Here is an 11,662-nt window from a genome sequence, read left to right on the forward strand (position 1 = left end):
TCTTTCCCTCCCTTTATCTCAGGGGCGGGCAATTGTTTCAGGCGGAGGGCCACTTACTGAGTTTTGGCAAGCCATTGAGGGTCACATGACAGGTTGCCAGGGACAGATAAATATTAATTTTCCAAATTTTCTAGGGGCCCCATGGGACAGATAGAATGGCCTGGTGGGCCGCATTCGGCCTGTGGGCGACATTTTGCCCACCCCTGCTTTATCTGGTTTGGTGAATACAGAGCTGGTGAGAAGGGCTGGCTTGATGTTCCTAAAGGTTGACTCCACTGCTGGAGGCAGCACATCCTAATGGAGAGCTGAGTTTTATTTCCAGGCCAGCCCTACTGCGGGACTTCGGCAAAACACTTTGCTTCCCCGTGCCCCAGTTTCCCCACCTGCAATATTAGAAATAATGCTTGCTGTTTCCATGTGAAGTGGGGATCCAGAGCTACGACTTAGCACAGCACAGCTGACTCCACAGCCTAACCTGCATGGTGTTCCCCAAAAGTTCCTGGAGAGGCAGTCCAGGCCTCTCTGCTGGGACTGCCCAGAAACAGCTGTCCTGCTAAACAGGCCCAGAGTTACCTGAGCACATTCGGAGGGTGACAACTCCCTGCCATGGCTGACCAGAGCTGCCCCCCACCCAATACATTAGGCACACAAGGCGACTTCCCACTTGGCCTTATCAGTACTAACTGAGCAAAGTCCAGGGAACTTGCTCAGGTGACAATGACAACACCGATATCACTAATGGGGTGTTTTTCAGCCCTGAATAAGCCCACGACAAAAACAGCCCTGGCTGGATGTGAGGTCAGCAGCAGATAAGAGGCACTGGGAGCCCTGTGACAGAAAAGAAAGCAAAGAACTTGGAAAAAATTCAGGTTTTTGTCCCCAACATCAGACCTCCCCCCGCCCAAGAAGAGTACCATCCCCTGTCAGTAGAGAGATGGTGGAAGCAAGGTTTGCTGTTGGTTTTGTTTTGTTTCTTTTTAAGAATGAAGACATCCCTAGAGCTAAGCAGAGACCTAAGTAGAGGTAAACGTGCAGATCTGGGAGGGGGTGCCTTTCAGGATTGGAAAAGTGCAGAACTACTAATTTCCTCACTTGGTTGGTGCCCAGGAAGTTCACTTCAGCCCCAAATCCCTTCGCAGACACACGCTCTGCTTCATTCTCCGTAGGAAAGACATTCCCCAACCCAATCTGATTATCTCAGCCCCTTTCTTGCTGATGTAACTTCTGGCTTGCGTCCTTAGCACGTTTCCCTTCACTGTCTGCCAGGGAAGAATGAGGGAGAGAAAAAGGGAAATACTCTGAGAAGCTGCAATTTCCTGGATCCTCCTCCCAGCCCCTCCTGACTCTTTCCTCTTTAGAAAGCCAAGTAAAGAACAGAGAACCGGAGTGGCGGCCAGGGCAGCGGAGAAGCTGACAGCCTGCAGGTCCCTTCGGCGAGAGAAGATCTCACAGAACAGATGCCACAGCATGTAAGTGCCTTTTCTTTGCTGCCCTTTTTTCTGGTAGGGGAGCGGTGGAATTTTGGCAGGCGGTGGATCGAAATAGTTATGCCGCAGCTCAGGCTGTAGCAAAGCCAGGGGATCGGACACAGAACAGCCTACTCCCCGGAGCAGGGAAATCAGGATTGCAAAGTCCATTTTGAATTAAAAGTCTGGCAAAGCAAAGATTTCTAAACCTGGTGAAGCATGAGGTGGGGTTGAGTGCCTAGATCTGGGACTGCATAGACATACAACAGGCAGGGGAGACGGAAATATGTGGCTCTTTTGACAGAAGGTCCAGAGTGCCTGGGTCCCTGTCTATGGGCTAGAGAGCAGTCTGGGCAGGGGCAAGCCCGTAAAGTAGGACAGCTCAGGACAACACATCAGGAAAAAATGCAGAGGCAGGATCTTGTCAGTGAGCCTTCCCATCTGCTGCTGGGGCTCCACACTGCCACATGTCACTGGGTGGCTGGAGCAACAGGTGCTGCACCTTCTCCACCCCTTCTGGGGCTTAGCCCACAACTACAGACTGGCTCCCCCACCCCTGGTGTGATTCTAGGTCTTAGCCTGATTGGTGGCCACCGCATTTGGCCCTTCAGTGCTGGGCTGCACCCAGAGGCAGGAGGCAGTGCTGCTGGAGAAGAGTCCAGGCAGTCAGATGGACCACAGTCCATCCCCAGAGTGGGCTGCCAGCTGGCTAGACCAGAGGCTTGCTCTAGCAAGGGGACAGCTGGTTTAGCCAAGGGGAGGCCAAGACCTGGTCTTGGGCAGAGCAGAGCTGGAGGAACTGGGCTGGGACAAAGCTTTCCAAGCAAACTATTTATTCAGAAAATGGCATGTACAAAAACAACACGTACCAAATCAAGGAAAGAAGAAAGAAAAGAATCCTCCTGGCAAAAAAACAAACAAACTACCCCAAAAGATCTGAAACTCCAGGAGCAGTCCAAAGCTTTCCTTGTGAAGTTCCAGTTTTTACTTGGGGACTCTCTTTTGAGACAAACTTTACTTGAATTGAGTAAAAAAGTTGAAAATTAAAACTAACGCTTCCCCTCTACTCCTACTGCCCCAAACCGAGGAAAACATTTCATTACGGGCTGAACGAAACTTTTGGGTGATTTTTTTTCTTGTTTCTTTGTCAGCCTGAAAACCAAAAAAAGCTGTTGTACTTGCTTGTGTAATGAAAAAAGTTAGGAGGGGTTTCCACACACATCTAGCAGCACTTCTTAGGGCCGCATTTTCTGGTAGTGTCAATTGGTCCCTTTTTGTAATGACATTAGTTGGTTTTGTCTGTTGGGCCAGGCAGAGAACTCGCTGGTGGGTGCAGCATCCCAGACACCACTTCTAATCAAATGCAGTAGGGAGTGGTTTCTCACCACCCTGTTTAAAACTCCTTGCTCTCTTGTTGTTAGCTACCATTGGACTCCAGTGCCTACCAAACACTCGGCAGAAAGCATTCTTTGTTAAAGTTGCCCCTTCTATTCAAAGCTGATGGAGCTCCCTGCCCACCTGCAAGTTCAAGAGCCAAGCAAGGTTCAACATTTCTGATAGCGCTAAGTAAAAGGACTGAAGTGAACACACCTGTTTTCAGTCCTTCCCTCCATGTCTGAAAGAAGCAAAAAAGGCTCATTCCTCTCCTCTACAAGTCCCCCTCCCTGGGGACCACTGCAGAGTGGCAAGCCAAGGCCTCTCTAACTGCTTTCTTTGCTGTTAGCATCAAATACAAGTCAGTCTGTGCCTACTGTCCCTGTTTGCCTGACACAGGGCCAACACCAGACCCAGCTGTCCCTGACTTTTCACGGATCCAGACAGGCTGCATCTTGCTGGCAGGCAGCTTCAAGAAGGATGGCAAGATGATGACCTTCCCCACCACCCGAGGTGGAGTCGCACAGCTCTGCTAGCCAAGACACAGAGGCTGCGTGGTCTGTACTGGCAACTTGCTGCCTCCCTGGGGCCGCTGTTAATGTCCATCTATGTGCACATAACTGTAAGAACAATCACAAAATCACCAGCTGTAACCCCTGTACCCCCACCCCTCTGCGACAGCTGCCGGGTTTTGCTTGGCTTCACCAGTGAGGAAAGCAAAGACCCAGAGCATCCCCGCGGTCAGTGGAGCCTAGTAAGAATCCAGCTGGGTGGAATCAAGTCCCCCAGGACTGAGAGGCCACATTTCAGGACTCTGAGGGTCACATCTGCCTTTGAGATGTCCTATAGGGCTTTCTGGTGTAAGAGGGTGGGTGTGGTATAGTGGCACTTAGTGCCCAGCACAGCGAGGCTGGCAGGAAAGCAATGTATGGATGTCACGGAGAGTGTGAAGGCTTCCAGGGCAGTGTATAGGGCTGCATGCCCTTGCTGCTAGTGACTCTAAGAAAGAACTTGCTTTGGGGAGGCTCCTTCACCAGGGCCTTGCCCAGACAGGCCAGGAAGGTGTGGTACATTTTTAGCTGCTTTACCTGATTGTGTTGGTGCCTGGCTTCCCTCTAGGGGCGAACACAGTTTCAGACACAGAATCATAGAGTCACAGAAAACGAGGGTCAGAAAGGACTTCAGGAGATCATATCTAGTCCAACCCCCTGCTCAAAGCAGGACCAGCCCCAACTATATCATCCCAGCCAGGGCTTTATCTAGCCAGGTCTTAAGAGCCTCCAAGGATGATGTTCCCACCACCTCTCTGGGGAGCCTGTTCCAGTGTTTCACTACCCTCCTTGTGAAAAAGTTTTTCCTAATATCTAACCTAAACCTCCCTTGCTGCAACTTGAGCCCATTGCTCCTCGTTCTGTCACCTGCCACCACTGAGAACTGTCTAGCTCCATCCTTTTTGGAATTACCCTTCAGGTAATTAAAGTTTGCTATTAAATCCCCTCTCAATCTTCTCTTCTCCAGACTAAATAAGCCCAGTTCCCTCCGCCTCTCCTTACATGCTGCCCTGCATCTTAGCCCAGGAGGCAAACTCTGGTTTGCTGAGACATTGCAGTTGGGTTTGGGTCACGGGGGTAGAGAGCTGGCTCCCCCTCAAGCTTGGAAGAGGAGATGAAGCCAGCTTGCCCCAAGCTGTGCCTGGGTACAAGCCACTCCAGAAGCCTGACAGCACAGAGCCTAGGGAAGGTATGAGGCTAGGAAAAAGGACTGATAAGCCAGAAGTGGGACCAAAGGAAGTCTCATCCCAGTTGAGTCAGGGGCCCAGTTCTGCTCTCAGACCCCAGGTGCAGCTCCACAGAGATGAATAGCGTTATATGGGGGTGGTGGAGAGCTCTTCAGTGGGGGCCTGGCCTTGCAACCACCCCAAGGGTTACTGGAGATGCTGATTTCTGACAGACCCTGAGACTTCTCGGCCTCTTGTGGGCTCAGATCAAGCGTAGTCCTATGCTTGCCTGGCAGGGGAAATACCATGATCATCATGGTGGCTTCCTTGTTGCACCTGGGGAAGACTGCTCTGCTGGCATGAGATAGTATCCGCATAGGTCATGCATAATTAACCTTGGCTTTATCCCACTTTATGGAAATGAGAAACTCTTTCCTAGTTTGCCCCTGGGGCCTTATGGTTACAGGCAAGCAAAACTTGGAGGCATCTGAACCCCAAGCCTGCAACTAGGATGGCCGCCAAAGGATTTGGGAACATCTGAAGCCCCAGATGGGGGTGGAGGATGTTTGCTGGTAGTAAGGCCACTTATGGTTCTGGACTGACTCATGGATTTGGAATTGATTTGGCTTGGAATACGGAAAATTAAAAAAATAAGTTCTGACAGACCCTGGCTCATATCATAGCTGGACTGCACTGGAGGTTGCTTCTTGCCTGCAGTTTCTCTTATATGTCTGATCCCTTAGCATAAAAGCGCTGGGTGCTATTATTGATGCAATGCTGCCTGCCGCATTCAGCGTGGCAACTGGATGCCACCCTACAGCAAGGCTCTCCAGAGAAAGCGTGGAGAGCAGCCAGTGCCCTTGACTGACGCATGGGTGCCTTGACATGTGCAAAGACTCACATACTCCTAGTCACAGGTGCACAGGCCATGGCACCTACAGGCACATGGGGTGATTTACACATGCAGCAATCACTACCTGCTTATGTCAGCAATGGACTCTATGGGGTGGTTTGGCATTTTGCACAGATGCAGGAATTGAATGACCTAAAACTGTACAGCACCTAACAGCTCACTTCAGCCTCACTCCTTGGTGCCAAGCACCCTTGAAAGATTGACCAGAGGCAGCTGGGTACATGTTCATTTAACATGAGACCATAAAGGAGACCTCTAGAGGAAAGGAAAAATGCTTAGAGCTCATTCCTGCCTTTTGGGGTGCACAAAGGTGAGCTCACCTCCTCTTCAAGGTATGAATCTTTCTGTTGCTGTTTCCATTACACTAGTTACTGGGTTTTTACTGGCAGACTGGCGTGAGGCAGCAGCCTCCCAATCAGCTGACACTGGAGGGGCAAGTCTCCCAGCTGTTAGCTGAAGAGGGAGGGCAGGCGGGGGATGCATCCATGTCCCCTGTGGAGTAGAGTAACTGAGCCTGCATGGAAGTTATTCTGCTTCCAAAGCGGCCCGATTAGTGTGTAACAGGCAGGTAGATAGTTCAGCCAAACCACTCGTGTGTGGATGCAGGCCCGTATATCCCGAAAAATCCCAAGTTAGTGTGAAACACAGCTGACAGTCCCTTCGACAGAGCTGCTGTGGGAGGTGGAAACATGCTACGGGCAGATCTGCTGACTTATTTCCCCCATTCACAACCCTCCCAGCTCAGTGCCAAGAGGTTCAGGCAGTGCTCAGTTCAGCATGTGAATATAAAGGCAACACAGAGAAATAAAACGCTGCTGGTGTTTCTCAGTAGATGCCTAGGGAATTTCCAAGCGCAAGCAACTCACCAGCGGACAGCTTGAAGATCCGTGACAGGTGCCACCAGCTTGAAAGGGCGGGCAGCACTGAGCTGCCTCTAGAGGTGTTACTTCCTCACACTGCGCGCTTTGCTCTGGGTCTGGAGTTGCATGGGGACTGGCAAACTCATTCAGTACAAATTACCTCTCAAGCCCAAAACGTCAGGGCCATCACTGCCTGCCTCCTGGCTTTGCTGGGCGGGACTATCCATTTGCTCCTATATTTATTCAGCCAACCTGAGAGGTCTGTTCAGGATCCACATCCATCCTTTCCTAGAGGCCTTTTATCCATCAGTTGGACCAGGCACTGATTTCCTTCTCTCACGCTTAACAGTCCCAAGTGAATTAGCAGCCGTTAATGAGAAAGACTCTCCTTCCTCATGCCCTACTGTTGCATCATTGGCCAGCTGCACACTTGCAGAGGGATTTGCCTCCGGCAGATGCTATTGCTGGGCGTGCCAAGGGAGCACTGATGTGTAGTCACATTTGCCCTATGCTAGGCTCAAGTAGTCCTTCCTTGGACATTGCTTTATGCCTGATGGGACAGTCTTTTCTTCTCCAAGTTTGCCAGCTTGAACACTGCTTGTCTCAAGTTATCAGTGCACAAAGGGACCACAAGTTGCTTCCAAGACTAGTAAGTACTGCCATTTTGCCACAGCCACGGATTTGGGTCAAAGTTTTAGTACGCATCGTTCTCCACCTGCAGCAAGACTTCCAAACACATTGCACAGGGGAAGGGCTTGAAGCAAAAACCTGGAACCCTGGATCCAAAGAGATGTGTTTTGGACAAGTTCAGATCTACACGTACGACCTGGTCTCTGTGACAGTGATACTTTGGAATCTACCTCTGCTAAATGAAAATGTGAATGAAAATTTCTCTAAAACAAGGCAGGATTTTTTTTTTAGCTTCCTTGTATTGCATAATAATGAAACCTTCTCCTGGCCCAAAGAGGGATGAGTCACCAGCTGCATGGAGGAATGATTCACAGGCGCACAGATTCTGGGCTGTGTTCTCCACCTCTGAAAGGCTCTCAATAGTCCAGAATGGAGCTTAGAAAGGCCACCCAAGGCAGTGATTAATGAAGTCATAGCTGGAAAGCAGCCAGGAAAGACTGACTAGCACTGACAAACTCCTTTTTAACAAATATTTCTGTCCAGCCTTCCCTGATGCTTGGCCGGCTGGATGGGAGTGGCTCAGGTGTGGAAGGAAAGCCAAAGCCCAGGGAGTTCCATGAAAGCTCCTCGCCCTGGTGATCCCTACGACTAGTCTTTATGATAAAACTTTTTGCAGTTGTATGTCTGGGCCTCAAAGAGCGCTAGGCACTGCACACAAATAACAGCAAGACACTCCTGCCTCACACAGTTCCTATGGTGGCATAAGACAATATCAGACAGAGAAAGGTCAGAGGTCCACGAGAGCCTGTGAACCCTAGGGCTGGCATAGCTGAGGTAGCCAACAGCACACAGGGGAGACATATAGCTGCCTCAAGCCTGGCTGCTTCCCACTCCACAGCCCAAATGACCAGCTACCACTTACAGGTGGATCAACTTGGGATGACCTTTAGCATGCATCCAGAGCATGTCAGCAAGCTACACAATGAGATGAGCTGCAGCACGGGATGAGCAGACATGTGGGCAATGGTGGAGAGAAGGCAGGACCAGGGAACAGTAAGGACAGACAGAACTGCAAAAATGGTCTCAGTAGGACATGGGACCATGTGTCAGCCATGGTCTTGGGGGCCTGTCCCTTGGGGAGGTGCCTCAGTTTCACCCAATGTCCCCAGAGCTGCAAGGATAAAACAGTGCGCAGAACGATAGGCAAACAAGCACCCATTCAGGGCATGGAGACAGAGCTGTGGTTCGGGCAGGGATAAATGAGTGGGGGGAGCGGTGGCTGAATAATGCTGCTCGGTACTACCTCCTGCACACATCACAAACACTGATAGATTTGTTGGCCATTTTCCTGGTCACAATAGGCCCCTTGTCGCCAGTGCTGGCTGTCTGTGTGGGCTGCTGTGCTGAATGCTTCCTGCCCCCTCTCCTCTTGTTGCAGCGAAAAGTGCAGCACAGTAGAAGGGAGGGGGTTGCTGGGGAGAGAGACAAGCAGCACATGCAGATGCTCAGCATCATGGCAGGTGGGTTTCCAGGGAGCCCTTTCACTGAAGTGGGCCGAAGGGTTGGAAACGTCACAGCCTTTAGGAGGTGCCTTTGGGTCTGTGCTGGGAGCTCTGGTAATCACGGTGCTTTCCCTCCTCTAGGTGCCTTTCATGAATTCCAATAAGAAAGTGGATTTAAAAATTATCATCATTGGAGCACTGGGGTAAGTCAAGCCTTATCTAAGACACAGCCAAGACCACGGCCAACTCTGGAAGGTACAAGACAAACAGAATAGGAAAGGCTGGAGTTTGGCCTTGTCTCTTTAACAGCAGTACGGGGTGGGGAGGGCGGGGGATGTGTAACTGTACTTTCCCTGAACCCCACTCTGTGAAGCATAGATCCTAAGGCTAACACATGTCTCTATGTGCATCTCTCCCTCCACACCAGCGTGGGAAAGACCTCGCTCCTGCATCAGTATGTGCACAAGACTTTTTATGAAGATTACAGGACCACGCTGGGAGCCAGCATCCTCACCAAGGTCATCATGGTGGACAACACCCCACTCAAGCTGCAGGTGAGTCACTCCTATTTGGGGTTCAGTCAGTAGTGCACATAGAGGGAGCCTGAAAGCCTTCTGACCAGGCATGTGCATGGTGCATGTGGGCCAGAAAGGGTGCTGCACAAGTCCCAGTCACTTGGGCCCCCTACTCCATCCCCTAGTTAAGTCAACTACAAGATATTCCTATTGACACCAGCAGAGCAGGGCTTGTGCTGAGCATCCCTGAAATGTACTGAAGTCAGTCTGAGCTGCAGGTGCTCATCCCAGACTCCTGCTGCCTCATGGATTCATAGGATGTGGGTATTTTATGTGCACTAATGCTGTGTCTGCATCTCCTGCCCTTCTCCCCTTTGTAGATCTGGGACACGGGGGGCCAGGAGCGGTTCCGGTCCATGGTGTCAACATTTTACAAGGGCTCAGATGGCTGCATGCTGGCCTTCGATGTCACAGACATGGAGTCTTTCGAGTCCATGGATGACTGGAGAAAGGACTTCCTGGACAAGGTTCTCTCCCAGGAGAAGGACTTCCCCATGGTGGTGCTGGGAAATAAAATTGATATAAGCGACCGACAGGTGAGGTGGGAGCCCCGGCACCATCAAGGGCTCAAAGCATTTGGGGAGGGTGGGGGTTCAGAGAAGGGCCCTAGAAATCTTTTAGGAACTGTCACAGCCCTCAGGATGGGGTCTTTAGTCTGTGGTGGAGCACACTTGGTACTGTGGTGTAGGAAATGCTGGCTCCAGCCTGTCAGGCAGCTATTGCTCACCAGCACCAAATTCATTTAAACATTATGTCACCTCCTTACACCCCTTGTTAGCACCTAAATATCAAAAAGCAGCTAATGATGTTGGGTGCCCAACTGCAGACACCTTGAGGAAGCCCGAATCCTAGAAAGTGTCCAGCACCTGCTTTCTGGAAACTAGGGCCCTGTCATGCATCTCCTTTGGGGCCACCAAATATTAAGCCATCCAAAATGAGGAATGGCTTTCAAAGAGGCCAGTCTCCATTAACACAGCTGGAGCCAGGCTCACTTGGTTTATTCACCAACAAGGTAGGAATACCAGTGTGAAGCCAGGGAAGGGAAATCTCCAACAGGATAGCTGGGATGTTTGGTTCCAGACTCCCTTGTCCAAGAGCTGAAAGAAATCTCCTTCCTCAACCACCCTAAATCCACCCATGAGCTTTGCTGGAGACCATAACATCTGCAGCAAGCTCTCTCAGTAAGGCTGCTGCTGGCCCTGATGTTACACAGATGTCCCCACCAGATGGAGCAGGGAATCCAGCTGCACTGATCTGCTCAGAGAGAAGATGTGCAGCTGCTCATGCTCTTCAGGACAAGGGAGCAGGGTAGCTTTGAGGAGTGACAAGCAAGCACTGCACTGCTGAGCACTGTGGCCTGATGCACCTGTGCTCAGCATCTGCCAGGACAAGTCCAGAGACCAATGAGGCCCTAATTCAGCAACATCCTGTGCACCTTCTAAAGGTCCTGAAGCCCCTCAGCTCACCCAGGCTTCTGTGTGGATCAGGGGCACATGACTCCCACAGAAAGGCACCTTTAACAGTCGGACCCTGGTCTCTCAGAGAACAAGCCCAACACTTTCCCCATTTACTGGAGTGAAATGGTTGGGGACAGCGCAGAGGTCTCTGAGCTTAGGAGAACCGTAAGAAAAGGCTGAAACCCACACCCTGGATCTTCTCACCTCCTGAACGGGTGAAACCCCTGCAAGTCAATACTATGACCCCATCCTCATTCCCTCCTGCAGGTGCCCCAGGAGGCTGCTTCAGCCTGGTGCAAAGAAAAGGACATCTCATATTTTGAAGTCAGCGCCAAGAATGACATTAACGTGGCACAGGCTTTTGAGACCCTCGCAAGACAAGCCCTGGCAAGGGTGAGTAGCAGTGCCTATGGGGGCAGGGCTGGCTGCTTCCCTCCACACTGAGCATCTAGCTGGCGGGGGAGCATTCACCTTGACGCAGAAGTCACAAAACAGCAGAGATCCAGTAAGGAAATGTTCACTGGATCTGACAAGCTAGGGCAGCCATTCTCAATCAGTGTCGTAGCACCGTGGGGTGTCAAGAGTTCCTTTTAAGTGTGCTGAGGGATGCCACGCAATATTAGCACTGTTTGGTGTGCAAACACCTATGCATGATTCACAAAGTAAACCCAGAGATTTCAAACAGAAGACCAGGGTGTCCAAAACACTCCTACCTGCTGACGTCTTTCTGAACTCTTTTTTTTTTTTTTTTTTTTTTTTTTTTAGCAGCAGCAGCAGCAGTCCAAAAATGAGTGAAAGCTAAAAGGTGGCATTTTCCAAAGGGTGCCTTGAGTCTAACAAGTTGCATCTGGAGTCTAAAAAAGGTTGAGAGCTGCTCTATGGAGACTATCACTATTTGGTCCAGATTAAAACACCTAATGAGATTCTGGTCCTTTCAACTGACACCTAAGTTTGTCCTTAGATTCAAACCCCAGCCTTCCCTTAACTGGTGATTAAGATTCAAGCATGATTCACCATTTCCAAGTCCTGCGATTTTATCATTTCCTATGATTTTAAATGACAGCTTAATTTATCATTAACCACTGCTTATGTTTGAAATAGGACAGCTGAAGTCCACACTTTTGTCTGAAATAGTTTTTTTTAAGTCCATCTCATGACCGTCCTGCTG

The 11,662-nt window shown here is 50.4% G+C and overlaps 2 protein-coding genes across 5 annotated transcripts in view; one reads left to right on the forward strand and one right to left on the reverse strand.

Annotated features, from left to right (window-relative positions):
* The window catches only part of LOC102374233 (CMRF35-like molecule 8), a 64,769-nt gene that overhangs the window by 25,294 nt on the left and 27,813 nt on the right, over window positions 1-11,662 (reverse strand). The gene's annotated exons all lie outside the window — the stretch shown is intronic.
* Window positions 1,160-11,662, forward strand: part of RAB7B (RAB7B, member RAS oncogene family) — a 12,984-nt gene continuing 2,481 nt past the window's right edge. The window contains exons 1-5 of the mRNA XM_006024748.3: window positions 1,160-1,469; window positions 8,604-8,665; window positions 8,890-9,016; window positions 9,358-9,573; window positions 10,762-10,887. Coding sequence (XP_006024810.1) covers window positions 1,458-1,469; window positions 8,604-8,665; window positions 8,890-9,016; window positions 9,358-9,573; window positions 10,762-10,887 — 543 coding nt within the window. The 5' untranslated portion in view covers window positions 1,160-1,457. The remainder of the gene's footprint in view (window positions 1,470-8,603; window positions 8,666-8,889; window positions 9,017-9,357; window positions 9,574-10,761; window positions 10,888-11,662) is intronic.

The sequence above is a fragment of the Alligator sinensis genome, unplaced genomic scaffold, assembly GCF_000455745.1.
Source record: "Alligator sinensis unplaced genomic scaffold, ASM45574v1 scaffold1322_1, whole genome shotgun sequence".
NCBI classification, from domain to species: domain Eukaryota; kingdom Metazoa; phylum Chordata; order Crocodylia; family Alligatoridae; genus Alligator; species Alligator sinensis.